The following is a 21,096-nucleotide window of genomic DNA, read 5'->3' as shown; positions in this document are numbered from 1 at the left end:
GTCTCGCCGGATAGCGAGGCGGCTTGTGGAGCGCCAGTCGCAGCGCCCTATTTTGCACTCGTTGGAGCGTCGCAATGTGCGACGCTGCCGCGTTGCCCCACACCACAGCCGCGTATTCCAGTACCGGCCGGACTAGGGACAGATACATGGTGAGGCCGTGGCGTGGAGGAAGTGGCGATGAAGGGTTGAGCAGTGGGTAGAGCGCACGAAGGCGCCCCACTGCCCGCCCTCTGACGTCTCGGACGTGTGGCAGCCACGTCAGGTGCCTGTCTAACGTCACCCCGAGGTATTTGCCGGTCCGCGACCACGGGATGGGGCCCCCCATGATCGTGACCGGCGGTAGGTCCGGTGGCAGCCTCTTCCTGCTGAAGATTACAGCCTGGCTCTTGGCAGCGTTGAACTTCAAGCGCCATTTCGTGGACCATGAGCCCAGGGCGTCACATCCGAGCTGGAGGCGACGGCGCATCTCGGCCGCGTTCATGCTGCGGGTGAACAACGCCGTGTCGTCGGCGTAAAGTGCCAACTCCACGCGTGCCACCCGCGGAGCGTCGGCGGTGTACAGGGAGTACAACAGGGGGCCGAGGACCGACCCCTGCGGTACTCCCGCTCGAATCGGCCGATCGGTGGAAATGCCTCCATCCGCTCGGACGTGAAAAGTGCGCCCCGAGAGATACGAGCGCAGCAGGACTACGTGCGACGTCGGTACCCCGTGTGCAAAAAGTTTGTACACGAGGCCGTCGTGCCACACGCAGTCGAAGGCCTTGGAGACGTCGAGAAGCACCGCCCCTAGGTACTCCCGCGTCTCCAGCGCTCGCATCGCCTGCTCCACGAGGCGCAACAGCTGCTGCGTGGTAGAGTGGCCGCACCGGAAACCAAACTGCTCCTCGGGTATGAGCTGCTGTTCCGTCACATGGCGTAGCAGTCGCTCCGCGTACAACCTCTCAAACACTTTTGAGAGGGACGGGAGCAGACTGATCGGCCGGTAGTTCGCGGCCTGGCGTGGATCCTTGCCGCTCTTGGGGATGGCAACCACTTCCGCGTGTTTCCACGCGGAAGGGAAGGTCCCAGAGCGGAGGATGCTGTTAAAGATGTCCGCCAGAGATTGGTGCACCTCCGGCGGAAGCATCCTCAACAGGCGGTTAGTGACACCATCCGTGCCGCCCGCCTTCTTCGGGTTGAGTCGACGGAGCTGCAAGTCCACTTCCTCTGCTGTGATTTCCTCGATCGAGTCGTCGTCCTCCCGTGCAGCGAGAAAGACCGGCAGGCGGTCCTCCACCAGGCGGACGTGGTCGGGATCGACCGCGTCTTCAGCAGGCTGAAAGTTTGCCGCGAACGTATCCGCAAGGATGCTGGCTTTCGCATCTGGCTCGCAGACGACGTTCGCACCCGTATCGAGAGGCGGGACTCGCTGGCGACGACGAAGGAAGCGCTTGGCGGTGCTCCAAGCACTACCGTCCGTCGTAGTTAGGGTGGCCACAAGGCCCGCCCAGTCCCTATGGCGATGGTCATCGATGGCAGCCCGAATCTCACGCCTCGCCCTGTTGAGGCGGCGCTTCGTCTCGGGCAGCCGCGTAAGCTGCCACTCCCGGAAGAGGCGATTCTTGTTAGTGATCGCCTCGAGGATGTGCGGCGGGAGTTGGCGCGACATCTCACGCGGTCTTCCCGGCCGCCTGGGGGTGGCCGCCTCCGCAGCAGCCAGTGTGTGCCGCGTGAAGAAGGCCAATGCTGCATCAGCCCCTTGCACATCGGGATCGGGCGCGCCCTCAAGGCGGTCAGAGACCTCGACACGAAAGCGTGCCTCGTCTATGCCTCGGAAGTTGTGGCGGTCGGACTGCATGGTTGCACCGATGACGTCCATGTCGAAGACCACCGGGAGGTGATCGGACGACAGGGCGCATCTAACGGTGGCAGACGTGAAGTGCCCAACACCTTTGAGCACGGCGATGTCGAGCACATCTGACTGGCCGCGATGGGGGAAGACTGTGTGCTCATAAGGCCCCAGTACAATAGCGCCATGCCGTTGTGTGGCGCGAAGGAGGCGGCGGCCGCTGGCGTTGGTGAGGCGAGAGTTCCACTGCTGATGCTTGGCATTCAAGTCACCCGCAATGAAGACTCTCCCGGGCAGTGCCAGCAGGGCGTCGACGTCAGCCTCCTGAAGTACTCCCCTCGGCGGCCTATAGGCCGCAACGAAGGTGATAACCCCCGCCGTTGTGGTGACAGCCACCCCAGTGGCCTCCATTGCAGCGAGGGGCGGAAGCTGAACATCATGATGCTTCAGGGACGCCTTGATGTAGATTGCCGTCCCGCCACCGTGGGTCAACCTGTCGGTGCGGTAGCATCGATAGTTGGCCACATTCACGTGGAGTCCCGGCTTCAGGAAGGTCTCGCACACGAGGCAGATGTCAATCGCCTCGTCGCGCAAGAACTCCCTGAATTCTCCTTGTTGGGGGACCAAACTGTTTGCATTAAATGTGCAAACGGTGAGGCCATGGATATGGCGATTATCCATGGCGCGGTGGAGTTGCAACGCCGGCCTGAAGGGCCGACGTGACCGCGGTGACTAGCACCGGGAGTTGCTCGAGCAGCTGACTCAACGACCGCAAGAGCGATCGGAGCTCGGCTGCGTCGGCGGCCAAGGGGGCGGTGGGGGCCTCTGGGGCGGCCTCCACCACTGGGGCGGCCTGTTGCGGCCGATCCGAAGTAGACGGCTGCTGTGGAGCATCAGCAGTCGATCTCGGTTGCGGCACAGCACGAGGTGCCGTCCTCTGCTGCGGCAGAGTGTTGGCGGCAGTCCGTTGCGCAACGGCAGGTGTGGCCCGGCCCGCGCGCCGACGACGCCTGCGCGGGGCGGCAACTCGCGCGCTCTGCGAGGGCGCAGGGGTTGCCACCCCCACGGGCGAAGCCGTGGACGGCGCGGTCGGTTGCTGCGTCTCGCCCTCCGCCTGCGCCGAAGGTCGGGCGGTGGAGGCTGACGGGCCGCCCTTGGTGGCGGCAGCAAAGCTGGTGGACGGGTGCACCTTACGAGAGGGCGCAGCCCCTCCTCTCGGTTGATTTCGGCCCCTTTTAAAGGCCGAACAGCCTCTGTAGCTAGCGACGTGCGTGCCGCCGCAGTTGCAGCACGTCGGCTTGTCTTCCCTGGCAAGCCCACAGGACTTGCTCTCGTGCTGGCCCGCGCACTTCACGCAGCGGGGCTGCATGGAGCAGTAGCGGGAGACATGGTCGAGCCGCTGGCAGGAAAAGCACTGGGCCCTCTTGCCTTTGGCCCGGAGAGGTTCCACCGCTACCTTGACCCGGCCGACCCGTTGCACCTGAAAAATCTTCCGATTTTCCAGGTTGTCAACGAGGACAACCTGGTATAGTGGCATGTCACGGTGCGTGCGCGGGGACTTCATCAGTCCGGTAGACCGGACACCGAAGCCCATGTCCTCGAGCTCCTCGCGAAGGTAGTCCGCACCAAACTTGAGTGGAAGGTGGCGGAAAACCACCTTCAGAAGTTTGAGCGGCTCGGAGGGGTGTGTGTAGCACGGGAGGCCGTCTTTACAGATGGCGTCCATCACCGCGCGGTACTCGTCGTTAGACGACACCGTGACCTTGTAGAGGTCACGGCCAGCGTTCTTGACAGCGGCGGACGGGGCCACCCTGTCCAGTTTGTGCTGGAACTCCTTGTACTCGCCAGCCCATTGGATGACGATAGGCGGCGGCTTCTTTTGGGCAGGCGCCGGGGGCGCGGCGCCATCGTCCAATGCATCTACGCTGGCGCTCGCAAACGCGTTGGCGGTCGGCAGCGGGGTCGGTTGCTGCAGCGCAGCAGCCCTGGCAGTGTGCCGCCGGGGTGGGGCAACAAAACCGTCCTCGTCCGGATGCCGGGAGGCGGCAGGTGGACGAGTGGACCGCCGCGTTGTCTTCGTCGGTTTCTGCTTGGCGGTGCTCCGGGAGGAGCCCGCGATAGTCGTCCCAGACTCTGTGGTGGAGGTGCGGGAGGCCCTAGGGGCCTTCTTCCGCGGCCTCGCTGCGTCAGATGTCTGTGAGGGAGTGTCAGAATCGTCATTTGTCATAGCCCGGCGCTTTCTGGGCGCGCGGGCAGCGTCAGGGTCAGTGTCACGACGCTCTGACTCGGCAATTGCCTCAGCCAGATTTGCGTCGGGCAGATCGACGTCCTCCATCTCGGTGGCCACGGCTAGCGCAGCCACGGGCTCTTCTTGTGTTTCGGGGGCCAGGGGGGCAACCGGGGGCACATCGACCTCTTGAGTGGTCGAGACCAGCGGCGCAACTCCCGCCGAGGCCGCCGCCGCCGGGACCGCAAGCAAATGCGATGTAACCGGCGGGGCTCTCGGTGGCACACCCAACACCTGCTGCCTCGTGTGCGGTAGAGCGGCTGCCGTCTGTATTTTACAGAGGGCGAATATAGCCGCCTCGTCGGCCTCTCGACCAGGGTAGGGGCCCCCATGGGCGAGTTTATTCATAAGGATGAACACTCGTTCACGAGTGCGCGCGGCATGATCCGAAGAGTCAGTCCTGTCGTAGTCAGGTGTCGAAAGCCGGTTCGTCATAAGTGGGGGGCCGGATGGGGCCGCCGCCGGGAGCAACTCAGTCGCCTGAGCTGACCCCGACGAGCGGCGATCCGCCACACCCTTCGCTCGATCGTCAAACACGTCCTCTCGCCTCGACATCGCAACTCGGAGTGGAGTGGCAGTAGTGGAGTGGCGGCGCCGCCAGGGGTGGGGGTCCTTTATGCTCTCGGGTGCGGCGGCCGGTTGCGCTCGCGGCCCATTGGTCGGCGGCCGCAACGGGGCGAGCTGGTAAAGGTGCGGCGGCGGGGCGCGCTGGGTGCCACTGTGTGGGGAGACGCTGACTAGAGCGGAGCGCTTGCTACTGGTGTTGCTGCCGTACGTTCACGTTCTTGTTTGAGATGCCGCCCAAGACTAGCGGGAAGGCCGCCAAGAAGGCTGGCAAGGCGCAGAAGAACATTTCGAAGGGCGACAAGAAGAAGAAGCGCAAGAGGAAGGAGAGCTATGCCATCTACATCTACAAGGTGCTGAAGCAGGTGCACCCTGACACGGGCATCTCGTCGAAGGCGATGAGCATCATGAACAGCTTCGTGAACGACATTTTCGAGCGCATCGCGGCCGAGGCGTCCCGCCTGGCGCACTACAACAAGCGCTCGACCATCACGTCCCGCGAGATCCAGACCGCTGTGCGGCTGTTGCTGCCTGGCGAGCTGGCCAAGCACGCCGTGAGCGAGGGCACGAAGGCGGTGACCAAGTACACGAGCTCCAAGTAAGGAGGTGGCTCTGGAATGGAAGGAGAGAAGGCTCCTCCGTTGCGAGAGCGGCAAAAACGGCCCTTTTCAGGGCCACCAAATGGCCTTTGCGGGAAGGGCGGAATTGTTGTTGTTGTTGTTGTTGTTTTGTGTGTGTGTGAGTGGGTGGACGGCGGCAATAGCTACCGCTTTGGTTGCGACGCGACGGGGTGGGGTGGCCGATGCGATGAATTTGATTGATGGGGGCGCGTCGCGTGTTGCGGGGTACGGCCACGGTGTGACGTGGAATGGAGGCACGTGCGCACAACTCGTTGGTGTTACCTGTCTGCGAGGTGGGGGAAGTGCGATCGGTGATGTGTCCTTTGGATGGAGGTGCCGGTTAGTTACGTGACGGATGGAAACGAAACGCGATTGTTGGGAATGTCAGTGTGTAACGACGGCCGTTTTTTTTTTTTTCGGGTCGGTTTGCACGCCATACATGGCGAGGGTGAGATGTGTCTGTAAATGCTGCAGCGTGGAGGCGTGTGAGTGACGCTTAAATGAACGCGCATTGAGACACCAATGTGTATTGCATTGTACGGGCGACACGCACGATGATGTACCTTTCCCTCCGACTGTGATTTCGATAGTCGTGTCTGTGTCTGCTTGTGCGTACGACGCACGCACACCGACGTCGTCATTGAAGATGCATGCACGCGTGTCCAGTCCAGTGCAGTACAGTAGAGTAAGCGCGACGCTAGAAGACGACGGTCGCTTTGGCGAATGTGCGCACACGTGTTTGTGTGTGTCGGTGATGTGGTCCGATCCGTCGCCTCTGGGAAACTGTCGATCGGCGCGGTACACCGGCATCACGCAACGGACGTCTTGAACACCCGTCATACGGTCGCGCTGAGAACGGTTACCGAAAGGTGAACCTCTGATCGGTCGAATGTCTGGGCAGAACGTGAGGAGAGAATGGTGGAGGAAAGGACAGAGGGGAAAAAAAAAAAAGAGAGAGAGAAGAAAAAAAAAACGGATAAAAAGAAACCAAACAAAACGGAGAAACGCAGTGTAGAGCAACGGAACGTTCCCGTGTCGGAGGTGTATTGTAGCCGCACTGAAATGCGTGTAACGGCGCGGCGGCAAGTGTCTGCCGTGGTGAACGTTACCTTTGACGGCTGAATTGTGCGTTGCGTTGCTTTGCTTTCCCGGATGTGTATGTAACGTTCGTTGAGATGGTTCTGAGGAAGAATGTACGACAGTGCCCGTGCCGTCTATGTTCGTGTGCAAAGCCATTGTGTGTGTACGGAATGATGTCTGTAGGTGTTAGTGAACATGTTTTACCAGTGGGGGAAATGGATCGTGGATGGTTGCCGTCACGGTCGAGACACCGCACGCACGCACCCTCCCTCCCTCCCTCCCTACATGAAGGTGTCGAGAAAGTGTGTTAACCGGGGTCTGTTTGTCTTTCGTTAAAGGGAAGGGACGAGAGAGAGAGAGAGAGAGAGAGAGAGAGAGAGAGAGAGAGAGAGAGAAGCGAAGTGGGATAGTGCGTTCATTTTGTGTGTGTGTGTGTGTGTGTGTGTGTGTGTGTTGTTTTGAGAATTGCGTCCGGGAATGGCGGTGGGCGTGCCCTGCATGTGGCCCGGAAGGCTGTTCGTTTCGCGGTAGTGTGTGGACAGGGGAGGGGCACGCGTAACGCTGCCGGCATGGCATGGCATTCGGGAGATGGGAGGGGGCAAACGAAGAAAACGAGACGCGGAGGCTATAAAGACGGGGAGGGGCGCGGTGTGGGTGGCTTGCGCTGCGCTCGGCTGGCGCGTGCGGCGTTGTTTTTGTGCAAAAGAAGAGAAAACGAATGGGTTGCCGGGAGGGGGCCGTTGTGGTGTAGCCGCAGACGCGGCTGTCAGTGAACGTGGTGAGACCCGACGGATGCGGGAGGGGCGGGGGCGGGGGCGGGGAAAACACTAGAAGAAAGAAGGAGAAAAACGCTGCTGCAACCAACATAAAATGAGGCCTTTTGTAACCTGCCAGAAACAAAACAACAACAAAAAAAAAAGGTCTATCAACATTGAATGTAAATGGAAACGGACCCAAGTGTAACCTCCCCGCACAAATAGTCGTAAGTAAGTAAGTGAGTGAGTGAGTGAGTGAATGATGATAAAAATGTGCCAGAATGTTGTTAACGTCCCTAGAAAATGAACGAACGAAGATTGATGAGAAACGCGCGATAATATTGATGAATGGAAATAATGAACGATGAACATCTCAACAGACGTAGTTGAAAACCCGATAAACGTTGTAAGGGCAGCGCTGGCTGACCTTCGGCCCTGTATTCTGAGACGTCCCCCTTTGAACAACAATGTATACAAAACTGTGCTTAAACTGACACACAATATTTTGAGCGCAACGCAATCTGACTATCAAAGATCCCTGCAAAAGAATGGCCCTGAGTAACATTAAAGTACACCTTTCGGAAATCACTTACCTCACAAAAATCTTCATTACTCGAACTACTGCAATACAGCGAGCACCACTGCTGCCAGCTAAATAAGAGATTCAAACTACGGAGGGCACTAACTACTGATAGGGATAGTTAGCAAAGTAAAGATGTTTAATAGAGAACAACAAACAATGTATTTACCCTTAATATCATCATCACCAGTCATAATATATGTAATTTGAAAAGTCCGCCATCTCTCTCCTCACATGCACCAGTGCTGGCGGCTCACCCCTAACTGCGCAACGCTACGCGCTGTTCACATCCAGCTATAGCAGTTCATGACAACAATGCAAACTAGCCACAGACTGCACACAGCACAGGCATTGATTTTTCACGCAGAGCGCTACGTGGCATTACCAGTATAAAAATCTAAACAAACAGCCTACGTACAAATTAGAATAAAAAGAGCAAAAGATCGTTACGTCAATAAAAAAAAAAAACAAAAAGACAAAAGAGAAAACAAACTGCATCTACATGTGCTCTTAACTGTAGATACCTGTACACAGCTTCGTGCAATGAATGCCGGCTCACACATTTAATTTTGATTGTTGGAGGAAATGCGTAGGAAATATTCTTTAAATGGAAATGAATGGTTGTACTTTAAAAAAGTTAGTTTGGAAACAAAGTATTATTGGGGCATTTTGTTGTGAAGAAAATAGTTACAATTGACATACATTATTAGATTTGCGCAATGCAGCTTCATTACCTTACCTTTAATAACAATATGCATCGTCCCGAACGGAGACCAGAGTCGCGAGAAGAGCACGCCGCCGCCCGCTCAGTAGAATCGTCCACTCGCTAATACTGTCGACTGACTACTACCTCTCCCGACCCGCCACATATAGATGACAACTGTTCCTGCCGACCCGCTACGTGCTACTAGTGTCGTGTGGCGCAGACTAGCGACGATAAGAAACTCTCTGGTCAGAGATTGTGTCGTGCCTCGCCATCGCTGGTAATGAGTACATACGTGTTTGAGCGTGCGTACCGGAACACGCAGTGCGGAGCCAGAGACTGTGTTGTCGAGGCCGTCGACGCAGTGCATGTCGGTCGGTCGAGTGCGTGCGGGAGGGCAGAGAGGCAGCGTCGGCACGGAGATGCACGCACGGGGGCTGCGGCGTGGCGCGTTTGCGGTAGGCGCCTTTGGTGGCAACGGCCGGGACAAGCAGCGGTGTATGGTGTGGTGCGGGCCGGACAGGGGCGGTGGAGGAGGAGGAGGAGGAGGAGGCGGCGGCGCGACGATGGCATTGGGGCGGAAACGGGGACGGCGACGGCGGATGTTGAGAGGCGTCACGCGCGGACCGACACAGACGCACAGATGGATAGGTAGGAAGAAGAAGGGGCGGCTGGTGAGTGCAATTTAGGCGGTAGACACAAGAGGTCGGCACGGCATTTGCGTGATGTGGCGTTGTGACGGGGTGTGCTCGCGTGCCTCGTTTTGTTGATGCGCGCAGGAAGATGTGCAGAGCAGCGGCGGGCGGCTCGGTTCGGTTTGGCCCGGCGGGCCGCGCTGTTGTCGCGGACGTGAGCGCCCCCTGGCGGGTGGCCGGAGGCGGCGCGGCGTGTTGGACGTGTGGCTGGCGGCAGTGCACAATTGCGAGTGGCTGGCGGTGTGGCGGTTGGCGCGTCGGGCGGCCGAGAGAGAGGAGAGGTATGTGTTTGCGGGCGCCTTTGCTGCGCGGCGTCGTGCAGGGAGGGCGGGCGCTTGTCGACTGTGTGACTGTGTGGCGAATTGGCGGCGTTGTGCTCCGGCCGAAGGCGTCGGAAAGGAGAGTTGGTCGTGATGTCATGTCGCGCCGTGTCATGTTTGCGAAACGGCTGCCGCACAGGTGTGGTGGTAGCGAGCCGGTCGGTGTCAGTGCGATGGGAATGTGCGTTTGGCGGTTTCGGTGTGCTTTTTGCGGCGTGAGAGTGGGGCGGGCGGGCAGGCTTTTGCTGTTGTTGGTTCCTTGTGTCTTGTGTGTAGCTTGATGGCAACGTGGAAGGACGCCGGTTTCGAGCCGTGCGTGTGGTTGTCGACGTTGACTGGTTGGGGTGTGCCGTTGCACGTGCGTGTTTGGGTCGTTGGTGTGGTTTTGGCTGGCTGGCTGTGTGTACGGGAAGGGGGAGGCGGCGGTGGATAGTGCAGTAGTTGTGTCGTTGCCACGGGCGTCGGGTGCGGCTGTGCGTAGTGGCGGAAAGGTGTCGGTTGCGGGAAGCGAGGCCGTCGTTGGCGGTGTCGCGTGACTTTGTGAATCGAGTGGGGCGGGGAAAGGAGCAGCGGTGCCGCTGCGTCGTGGCCGTTAGCCAGAGGCTGTGCTTTGATAGTTTTGTGGACGGTTCGTGCGAGGCGATTTGTTGCCTGCCCTATGTTTGAGACGACGACTGGTTGGTGGCGTGCGCGCGAGCGAAGTGGCGGTGTGCGTTTCCCGTGTCGACTGCCGACTGCCGACAGGTGCGCCGTCGGTGGGGTGGGTGGCCGGCCGGCACAAGTAGAGGCGGCGGCGTCGTTGCGGTGTGTTTGTGTTGTCGGCGACAGCTGTTTGTGCGGTGCGTGTGAATGGTGGTGCAAACGTGTGCTGGCGTTGAGGCTGCGACCGCGGCGTGTTGTTGGTTGATGTTGAACAGCGGCTGTGTGCGGTGGTGGTGGTGCCGCACGTGCATCCGGCCCGGCGCGGAAAGCGCAGTTGCGGCGGCCCTTCGGTGCCAGCCACGTCGCGTGAGCGGCGGGTTGCTCTGGTCGACACGTGGTGCTCTGGTTTGTTGTTTGGTGCCCTTTGGCCGGTGGGTGGTCCGTGTGTCTCGGTATCTGGTCGTGGTCGTGCTGCCCGTTTGTCTGTGGCTTCGGCGACCTTTACACCCAAAGTGTGGCGCCCGAAGGTGTGAACCAACGTAATCCGACCTCGGCGCTTAAGCTCTAAGCCTAAGCTGAGCGAACCGAACCGAACCGAACCGAACCGAACCGAACCTGTAGCGTAGCGTTAGCGTGAGGTGAGGTGCGGTGAGGTCAGCCTCAGCGCCAAGTAAGCTAAGCTGTCCGGCCGTGAGGTGGGTGGGTAGGTAGGTAGGTAGGTAGGTAGGTAGGTAGGTAGGTGCGGCTGCTGCGGCCACCTGACGGCTGACGTGTTTGAATGCTTAACCTAAGTTTGAGGCTTAACCTAACCCAAGTGGCCTTAACCTAACCTAACCTAACCTAACCTAACCTAACCTAACCTCTGACGCCCGACGTGTGTTTGAATGCTTAACCTAAGTTTGACGCTTAACCTAACACCGACCCTTAACCTAACCCAAGTGCCCTTAACCTAACCCACGTCCACCGAACCTAACCGAGACGTGTGAACCTAATGTCTAACTCGTCACGCGTGATGTTGGCTGTCGTGTGTGCTGACGGCAGATTGGGTTGGTCTGTAGTTGCGGATTTCGGTTTGCCTCGGGCGAGGGGTTGGCTCGTAAGCGGCGAGGGGCGCTCCGGCGGAGCATGTTGCTTTGCAGGCGGCGCCCGTTTTTGCGGCGGGCACAATTGAAATTGTTGGGAAACGAACGAAAGGGCTGTGAATGTTGGCGGGCGAGAGGAGGAGGACGTGGCCCGACGGCTGCGGGCCGATCGGGAAACGGTGGGAGGGCGATGGGGCGGCGGAGGTGCGTTTGCACGGCCGTCATCGCCGCACGCCTCCGCTTGTGTGGCTGTGGCGCCGGCCGCGCTGGCCGGGCTGCCGCGGCGACGGTGTGGGGCTTTTGCCGAAGGTTTGGCCATTGTGGCGGGTCGTCGGCTGGGGCTGTGGGGGCGGCATTTGGGCGTGGGCGGCGATTCTCGGCGGGCCGACCCAGGCTGTAGCGCGCGGTGGCTGCAGTTTGGCCGTGGTTTGCGGCGCTGCCGTGGCGACTGGTTGGCGACTGTGGTGTGGCTGTGTGTAGCCCCATCCTCGGTGGTTTGAAAGGCGCGGGTGGTTGTGGCGCAGGTGTGGGGCTGCTCCGCACAGGCTGTCGGACGTTGGGCGGTAGCAAGCGCGGGAGGCGCGGCGCGGCGGCGCGCAGAGTGGCGGCCGCTCTCTCGGCCGTCCGCGCCCGCCCGCGACACTGGCTGGGCCTGTGCGTCGAGGCGGCTATTCCTCTGCTGTGCGCTCCGCTCGCTGCGTGTCTCCTCTCGCTCTCGCTGCTCGCTGTGTGTTAACGCGCGTCGTCGAAATGGCAGATCAGGCGGCTACGAACGAGACTGCTGCGGCACCCGCCGCCACCGGCACTACGAAGAAGGCAAAGTCTGCGTCGTCTGCGAAGAAGCCGCGCGCCAAGCCTGCGCACCCGCGCACCTCTGAGATGGTGACGGCCGCCATCAAGAGTCTGAAGGAGCGCGGCGGATCGTCGCTGCAGGCGATCAAGAAGTACATTGCCGCGCACTACAAGCTGGACGCGGAGAAGCTGGCGCCGTTTATCAAGAAGTACCTCAAGTCGGCCGTGGTGGCGGGCGAGCTGGTGCAGACGAAGGGGAAGGGCGCGTCCGGCTCTTTCAAGCTTGCCGGCGCCGGCGGCGGGGCGGCTGAGGGCGGCAAGGCTCGTGCTGGCGGTGCCAAGAAGAAGCGCGCCGCTCCGGCCAGCAAGGAGAAGAAGGGCGCCCGTGCGGCCGGCGCAAAGAAGGCTGGTGGCGTGAAGGCGGCGACTGGTCGGAAGGCGGGCGCCGCCAAGAAGGCGTCTGCGGCGTCGGCCGCTCCCGCCGGTGCGAAGAAGGCGGCTGCTGCCAAGCCGGCCAAGGCCAAGTCGCCGTCGAAGGCGAAGAAGGCCGCCAAGGTTCCGACGAAGAAGCCGAAGGCGCCGCGCCCGAAGAAGGCGACGACGCCGTCTAAGGCGAAGGCGTCGCCCAAGAAGAAGAAGTAGAGGAGAAGAAGAAAGGAATGGGAAAGGAAGGGTTGGCGGATGACTCCGTCGTCCCCACCCCCCGTCCCCGTCGTCTAGTGGCGCGCAAGAGACGCGCGGCCCAAAACGGCCCTTCTCAGGGCCATCAAAGCACGTCGGGAAGGTTTTGATTGTCGTGTTTGTGTTGCGGTGTGGTTGCGTCGTCTGGCGTTTCTGTATGCCCGTGTGTGGATACTGTTTGCGTGCCGTGGTGGTTGGATTGCGGGGGGTCGGTGGCGGGTGCGGGCGGCGGTAGCGGTTGATTGTCGCCGTTTTTGGTCGCGGCCGGCCGACGGTTGTTGGTTTGTGTCATGTTGTTTGAATACTTTGGTTTGCCTGCCTTCTTCTTCTCGGACGTGTCTTGTCTTGTGTGTGTTCTTGCAACGGGGGCGGGGGACGCTGAGATGTGGAAAGGGTCGGTGGCGTTGGACTTGCCTGGCTTTTTTGTTTGTTTTTCTTTTCTTTTCGAAACGAAGCGGCGGCCGGCCGTGTGGTTGACGGCGTCGGCCGATGGGTTATTGTGCGCTTTGAGCGCCGCGCCGGGGAGGGATGATGTTGATTGTTGCGCGCGCCAGCAAGCTGGCAGAGAGAGCGGCTGTGGCGGACGGACGGGAAGTGGAAGTGGTGTGTTTTGTCTTTGGTTCTGTGGTTGTGGGGCGAGAGGCGACCGACAAAGTTTGCTCGCGACGGAGTGATGTTAGTGGCCCTTAAAAGGGCCGTTTTGTTTGTTGCGTGCGTGGGCGGTGCCCAGCGGCTGGCGCGGTGTTTAGGCGCGCTCGCCGCGGATGCGGCGCGCGAGCTGGATGTCCTTGGGCATGATGGTGACGCGCTTGGCGTGGATTGCGCACAGGTTGGTGTCTTCGAAGAGGCCGACGAGGTAGGCCTCGCTGGCCTCCTGCAGGGCCATGACCGCGGAGCTCTGGAAGCGCAGGTCGGTCTTGAAGTCCTGGGCGATCTCGCGCACTAGGCGCTGGAATGGCAGCTTGCGGATGAGCAGCTCTGTGCTCTTCTGGTAGCGCCTGATTTCTCGCAGGGCGACGGTGCCCGGCCTGTAGCGGTGGGGCTTCTTGACGCCGCCGGTGGCGGGCGCGCTCTTCCTCGCCGCCTTGGTGGCGAGCTGTTTGCGCGGCGCCTTTCCGCCGGTGGACTTGCGGGCCGTTTGCTTTGTGCGGGCCATAGCGGTAGCGGTAGCGGAGCGGCGTGGAGGCGAGGTGCTGCGTCGGGTGCTGCCTTGACGACACGGGCGCGCGCCGCGGCCTCACTTGATTCTGGACGGGGTGTGGAACATCCCGGTCTATCGTGAATGTAGGGTTTACCGAGAGGCATTTCCTACCAAGGCTGCAGGTTGAGGTTGGTGGAGGACATCGCGTGTGATAACTGGAAGTCGCAGAGAGGAATTGGTGGTGGGGAATCTGCGGGGCTGACCTGATTATTCGATCAGGGCAACGGGCCGCCTATAGTGGTCGTAATTGTCATTATGTCGCCCTAAGTTCCGGACGAGGGGATTGTCTGAAGTGCGGGTGGTGGTGTAAAACCGGCGCGCTGCAGCTTGAAATCTCTCCCGGACTAGGGGTTCCTCAGCCGCCTGATGGAGGAGGCGATGAGGAAAATCACGCGGCACATGGTAGATTCGGCGCAAAATCTTGTTTTGTAGTTGCTGGAGCCTCTTAATGTGAGAGGGGGCAGCATTGCCCCAGACTTCACACGCATAGTCCATGACCGGACGGATGCACGTGCGATAAAGACGCAGTCCGTTGGCGACAGGAAGCGAGGAGGTTTCATTGAGCATGGGGTACAATGCCCCAGCCCGCTGAGACGTCTTCCGGTGGACAGCGGAGACTTGAGCCTTCCATGTCAACTTGCGATCGAGAATGACCCCGAGGTAGGTAGCAGTCGTGGTCCAAGTAATGGCCTGGTTACAAAGCACCAGGGGTGGCACGTCAGGTGGGAGACGGCGAGTGAGGATCAGCCCCTGAGATTTGGTGGCGTTGAAGCTGATCCTCCAATCGGCGGCCCAACGCTCGAGGTCCTGCAGCGCAGCTTGCAGACGTCGGAGGACGGCGTCGATGTCGCGATGGCGCGAGAAGAGGGCCGTGTCATCAGCATAGATGGCACGACCAACCCTCGGGGAAACCGGCAGGTCGGAGGTGTAAACGGAATACAAGATCGGGCCCAGAACACTCCCTTGCGGCACGCCAGCAAGGACGGGGCGAACAGAGGAAGTCGTGCTGCCAACCCGGACGACAAAAGTACGTCCCGCAAGGTAGCTGGCAAGAAGGCGGACGAAGCACGAAGGGATGCCGAGGTGGAACAACTTGAAGAGCAGGCCGTGGTGCCAGACGGTGTCAAAGGCCTTTGACACATCCAGCAGGACAAGGCCGCAAAACTCCCGATTGTTGAAAGCCAGTGTCGCCTCCTCGACGACGCGGAGCAGCTGTTGAGTGGTGGAGTGGTGCTGGCGGAATCCAAACTGCTCCCGAGGAATGATATTGTCCTGGTGAAGCAGCCGGCCGAACCTAGAGAGGAGGATCCTCTCGAAAACTTTGCTCAACGTCGGGAGGAGACTGATGGGGCGATAATGCGCCGGCACCGTCCTGTTTTTGCCCGGCTTCGGGACCGCCACAACGACAGCCGTCTTCCAAGCTTCTGGGTACTGCAGCTGGACAAGGATGGCGTTGAAGAGAGCGACCACGTACAAGATGCCAAGCCTGGGCATCATGCGGAGGACTCTCCCGTCAACGTTGTCGTGCCCAGGGGCCTTCTTCTGGGGAAGTCGTCGAAGATGGTCAGTGACCTCCCGTTCCGACGTCGGGACAATGGTGGCGTCACCGGGGTCGCCGTGGAGGAAGACAGGAAGTCGGGTCTCGACCGTGCGGACGTTCTCGTGGTCGACCGGCACCGCAAGGGGCCGGAAGTTGGCCTCGAAAGCCGTCGCCAAGGCCTCGGCTTGAGCGGCAGGCGTGTAGGCAGGTCCATCCGGTGTTGTGAGCGGCGGCATGTGCGGGCGATGGCGTGTGAGGGAACGGACCATCTCCCACGTGTCGGCCCCAGGATCAATGGAGGCAAGCTTCTCCTCCCACCGGCGTATACGATGAGCAGCAAGGGCAGCCTTGATGGTGCGGCGGAGATGATTGATGCGCCGCTTCAGCAGAGGCTGCCGTGTTTCACGCCACTCTCTGTTGAGACGGTTTCGTTCTCGGATAAGGGCCTGTATGGCTGCAGGAAGAGCTGGAGCCGCCACAGAGGAAACCCGCGGAGGCGGAGTGGAGTCAGCGACAGCCGCGGTGAGAACTGCAGTCAGGGTGTGGAGAGCAGCATCGACATCGGTGTCCAGGGGAGGTGGCTCGGCAGGGAGGCGTTCCAGAACAAGCTGCTGGAAGCGCGGCCAGTCGGTCTTCCGGGTGTCGAGCTTAGCTGCTGGAGGAAGCGGAGTGACATACAGCCGAAAGAGCACCGGCAAGTGGTCGGAGCTCAAGACGTGGAGAACGTCGGGGGTGACAAACCAGTCGACACCCTTGACGAGACAAATGTCCAAGACATCGGGAGCAGTACCATTCGGAGGGTAGTGCGTTGGCTCGTCAGGTCCATAGACAGAAGCTCGTGCCCTCTCAGCAGCATTATAGAGCCGCCTCCCACTGACGTTCAGCGTCCGAGAATTCCAGAGCTGGTGCTTGGCATTAAGGTCCCCAGCGAGGAAGATCTTGTCCCCAGCACGGAGGAGAGCGTCAGCGTCGTGGATGGTGAGGTGGCCACGTGGCGGCCGGTACACGGAGAGAAAGATGACCGTGCCAAGGGACGTCTCCACTGCAACGGCCGTGGCTTCACAGGAGTCCAGACGTGGCAGAGGGACTCGGTAGTGCCGGAGTGTCCGCTTGACGTAGATGGCTGTGCCACCGCCAGCCGTCAGCCTGTCGTCGCGATAGCAGACGTAATTCGGGGCGTTCGCTCGAAGGCCAGGCTTGAGGTGCGTCTCGGTGAGGAGACACACATCAACGCTGTAGTCCTGGAGAAACTGCCGGAATTCGAGAAGCGCTGGGAAGAGGCCATTCGCGTTCCACGTGACAGCCGTGAAGTTCTGGTGGCGCCTAAGGTTGCGAGCCATGGCCAGTGGATGTGGACGCCGCGGCGGTGGGGAAACTTCGGAGGGCTGCATGGACTGCAGCAGTGATGGCGGCCGGCAGCTGGGCCAGTGCGGCGGAGACAGCCACAAGGGTGGCCTGAACTTCTTTGAGGACCGCGATGAAATCATCAGCTGCAGCAGGAGGAGCAGGCCCGTCGTCAGGGCGTCGCGGAGGCTGGACAGCAGGGGCAGGAGGAGGCGTCGTCCGGCCCTGAAGGACGTCGGCGTAGCCAAGGTCTGCCCGAGCAGCAAGCAGGCGCCGCTGGGCGGGTTGGCGCGAAGGAGTAGCAGGCGGTGGTGCAGCTCGGCGCCGCAGCTGTCGACCATCGGAGCGGGACGTCTCCCGCAAGGGAGGTAGTCCACGCTGGCGGCGGCTGGCTGCCTTGTGAACAGCGCAACCGCGGTAGCTGGCAGGATGAGCCCGCTTGCACAGGGCACAGGTGGCCGGTTCGTCCCGGTTCCGGGTACACTGCTGACTGAGGTGACCCTCGCCACATTTGACACAACGGGGCCGCATGCGACACAGGCGGGAAGTGTGGCCTGGCTCCTGGCAATTGTAGCATTGAACGAGGCCCTTCCGTGCGCGTAGCTTCTCGACAGTCACCGAAAGGTCATAAAACCGGGTGACTTGGTAAATTTGCCTGTTATCAGGTGTGTCAGGCAACACGATCTCCATCAAAGGGATGGGACGCTGAGTACCAGGCATCTTCATTCGCGTGGTAGCAGTAGGCGCAAAACCCATAGTGATAAGGCCGTCCTTAAAGGCGTCTGCCTTCATCTTCAGCGGTATGCCTCTCATGGCAACCTTGAGAACTTTGGGACGCACGGTGGGGAAGGTGTAGTTCGGTATACCACGTGCACCAACCACGTCCATAACAGCAACGTAATCTTCAGTGGTGGCGACAGTCAGCTTCAGACGGTCTTCGCCGCAGTGTTTGGCGGTAAAAGCATTCTTCAGGTTGGCCTGGAGCCAGTCCCGAAGCGTCATGTAATCGTCAGGGTAGTCGATGACAATCGGTGGCAGCTTAGGGCCGGAACGACGTGTAGCATCGTCGGCGGTCGCCGGGGAAGGCTCGTCGGCATCTTCAGAGTCGGCGCCATCCGCTAGGGCGTCGTACGGATTAGCAGTAGGCACAGGGGCAACAGGGTTGCGCCGTCGTGGAGCCGCCCTCTTCTTAGGCGGCGGCTTCTTGAAGCCAGCGTCACTCGTACCAGAAGTGTGTTGGTCATCACTGGCTGACGTGACAGCCGATCGCTTGCGCTGAAGCACCCGCTGCGGGGCGCCGGTAGCGCAGTCTTCACGGGGAGGGTCCGTAGAGTAGTCCATCTCATCGTCCGGGTCTCGCTGGGTCGTCATATTCTCGTGGTCCGCCTGGGGTTGCCGGGTCGTCATAGGTGGAGCGTCCAATGGGGCCGCCGACGGCGCGGGCGCCGCCGGACGGCGATCAGACAGCTCCGGCGCGGCGGCGGCAGCTGCCGCGGCCGCGCGCGCGTTACATACGTCCTCCTTGCTCGCCATCACGAACTCGAATGGGGGCTGGGCGGGCGCGCGCCAGCCACCGTGGTGCGCTTATATGCCCTCGGTTGCGCGTGGTGGGGGGAGGGCGGGCCAGAGTCTATATAGGGGGGCTGGCGCGTGCGCTGGGCGCACTCGAGTTAGCGATGCCGAGCGAGACGGACGCACGCGCCGAGCGCTCCGCTCCAGAGGCCGCTAATGCGTCTCCGACAGCTCCAGCGGACAGGGCCGCGTCCCTGCACGCTAACGGGGTCGAGTCGAGTACGTCAGATTCGCTACGGAGCGTCTCTGATAGTACTCCTCCCTCAACGAGCGTCGACCGTGCTCACGCCTATCGCGTCACTCGCGTAAGTGAAACCGCGCTTTCGATATCTAGCGAGTGTTGTGCGTCGTTGCAGCTGCCGCTGGAGACGCCTGTGGACGTCCCCACCGCGCAGCAGGACATCGACGAAGCATTCCAGCATCTGGTGAGTCTCATGCCGCAAGCAGCCGCTGCACCCCTCGGAGTCGACTCCGATAACGACGAAGAGGAAATGCAGACGGAGCAGACATCGGCAGGCTCACAACCGTCAACGTCGCGCGCCTCGAGGAAGAGGCAGAAGTCCGACGACGACTCCTCAGCCCCGGACGCGCGCAAGTTCCGCAAGGAAAACGCGCTAAACGGCACCAAAACCGGGACGAAAATTCGCCGCCGCACGCTGAAGTCCAAAGTGGACAACGACAGCTTCGTAGCTCCCACGAAGACCGCAAAAGCCACACGACAACCGACAGCAGCACCAGTAGGCACGAGCAACAGCTTCCAAGCACTAAGTGACTCGGAAGACGAGGAGCTGACTCTGCCACCGCTGCAGCAGCGTCGCGCACCGCCGCCGCTTATAGTGAAGTTTGAACGCCACTTTCGTGAGCTGCAGAACGCTCTGAACTTGCTGATTGGAAGGGACAGCTACACCATCAGCACGTCAGGCGATGACCTTCACAAAGTGAAGGTGAAAACCACCGAACACTTCGTGAAACTCAGCGAGGAATGCACCAGACGGGGCTGGAATTTCTACACCTTCAGCTCCAACAGGAAGAAGCCCCTGAAGGTTGTATTTCGAAAAATCCCTCGCACCTTAAAGCCGGAAGAGGTGAAGGAAGATCTGGAACAAATGGGCTACTGCGTCGAGGAAGTCATAAGAATGAAACTTCATCGCACCAAGGGACGCAACCCGCTCTTCCTGGTAATTGCAAGCAACACGGCGGAAAACCGGAAGCTTTTCCAACTCAAGCGGATAGGCAACTTGGAAGTGTGTGCAGAAGTGCTACGCAACAAAGCTGCATACGCTCAGTGCTTTCGCTGCCTGGAACTCGGCCACTCGACTAAGTACTGTGGAATGCCCGAGTATTGTGTTAAGTGCGGTGAGCAACACGCCACCGAAGCGTGTGCTAAAACTGGTGTACCACACAAAGACTTTACGCCCAAGTGCAAACTCTGTGGCGAAGAGCACTGCGCAAATTATAGAGGCTGCACAAGACACAAAACGTTTGCGGCTCGCGCCCGCGGAAACGAAACGCAGCAGCGAAGAGTTTCGGCGGGAACGTCGCACCCACGTGGAGCCCCAACGCACAGCCAGACAAAGAGGAGACGAGGCCGCCGAGGCCGCGCATCCGGCCGACCACATTCCGAGGCGGTCGTCAACCTCGCCCAGCAGCGCGGGAACTCCGACGCCCGGAACAAAGAGCGGCAGCAACCCCACAGGCAGCCGCAGAACGCCCCACCGGCAATGGAGCGCGATGGCGGACAGACTCCGCCCGCCGCCTCACAGCAGGTACAAGCGCGCCTTCACGCAGCACCGGCCGCAGCCAACCAGGCCGCAGGCCCGCCTTCCCCGCCGCAGCGAGCCGCGCCATTGGCGGCCCAGCCGCAGGTAGTTCCCCCGCCTGCGCCCCTACCTCGGCAATCAGCTCCTACCACCGCGCCTCGCCGTAACGGAGCGGACCAATCAGCGCCGCCCGTCCCGGACCGGTCCAGCATGGCCGACTTCCCTGAACCGCGATGGCGTCGCCAGCGGCCAATCACCGGCCAGCAGCCTGCTCCAGCAGCCCACACCAACGGCGGCCAGCAGCGCAGCGGCAACCGGACCACTGGCGACGGCCATACTGTCGGCCCCCGACAAAATGGCGTACACACCGACCGCCATGATATCGGCCCCCGACAGGATGGCGACCGCATCGACCGTCTCCTTGACACGATGCAACTAATGATGGCTCGCGTGACCGAGCTGATGGCCGCAGTACAGCAAGTACTCGCCATAGCCTCTTCCACCGCCCATCATGCCTGAAAACCCAAGAAGCCTCAGGGTCTGCGTATTCAACGCCAATGGCCTGAAAACGCAGGACGGTGAATTCCGGCAGTTTCTGCGCGACGAGGACATAGACATCTGCCTCGTCGCGGAAACTCACCTAAAGCCAGGCGTACGAGTCGGCGTCGCTAATTACGTCTGCCACCGCTACGACAGGCCGACTGCAGGAGGTGGGACGGCCGTTTACGTTCGGCGTTCCATCAGACACCATCGGGTTCCCGTGCCAGAACTGACGTCGACTGAAGCAGCCGCAGTCGCAGTCGACACTGTGCACGGCAGGATAACCTTCTGTGCTGTCTACAGGCCGCCGCGTGGACAACTAGATGTCGCGGACGCCAACAAACTCCTGTCCCTCCAAGGAAACCTTATACTTGGGGGCGACTGGAACGCGAAGCACGCGGCATGGAATAGCCGCCTTACGAACACCAGCGGCAGACGGCTACAACGCATAATAGAGCGTCACGACGCCGTCGCAGTAGGCCCACACGACGCCACCATCTATCCAGCACG

General features: G+C 60.7%; 2 protein-coding genes across 2 annotated transcripts in view; one reads left to right on the top strand and one right to left on the bottom strand.

Annotated features, from left to right (window-relative positions):
• Positions 1 to 4,463, bottom strand: part of LOC126101486 (nascent polypeptide-associated complex subunit alpha, muscle-specific form-like) — an 85,767-nt gene extending 81,304 nt beyond the window's left edge. The window contains exons 1-2 of the mRNA XM_049912135.1: positions 3,700 to 4,463; positions 2,591 to 3,000 (exon numbers count right to left, since the gene is read on the bottom strand). Of these exons, the coding sequence (XP_049768092.1) occupies positions 2,591 to 3,000; positions 3,700 to 4,463 (1,174 nt within the window). The remainder of the gene's footprint in view (positions 1 to 2,590; positions 3,001 to 3,699) is intronic.
• Positions 4,464 to 18,390: 13,927 nt separating this feature from the next.
• On the top strand, positions 18,391 to 20,565 carry LOC126101485 (nucleolar protein dao-5-like). The gene is made up of 3 exons (XM_049912134.1): positions 18,391 to 18,591; positions 18,643 to 19,413; positions 19,801 to 20,565. Exons 1-3 carry the CDS (start codon positions 18,391 to 18,393, stop codon positions 20,563 to 20,565), a joined length of 1,737 nt encoding a protein of 578 aa, XP_049768091.1.
• The last annotated feature ends 531 nt before the right edge of the window (positions 20,566 to 21,096 follow it).

The sequence above is a fragment of the Schistocerca cancellata genome, chromosome 9, assembly GCF_023864275.1.
Source record: "Schistocerca cancellata isolate TAMUIC-IGC-003103 chromosome 9, iqSchCanc2.1, whole genome shotgun sequence".
NCBI lineage: Eukaryota > Metazoa > Arthropoda > Insecta > Orthoptera > Acrididae > Schistocerca > Schistocerca cancellata.
The sequence above is the reverse complement of the archived record's forward strand: the minus strand, read 5'-3'. Positions and strand labels throughout refer to the sequence as shown.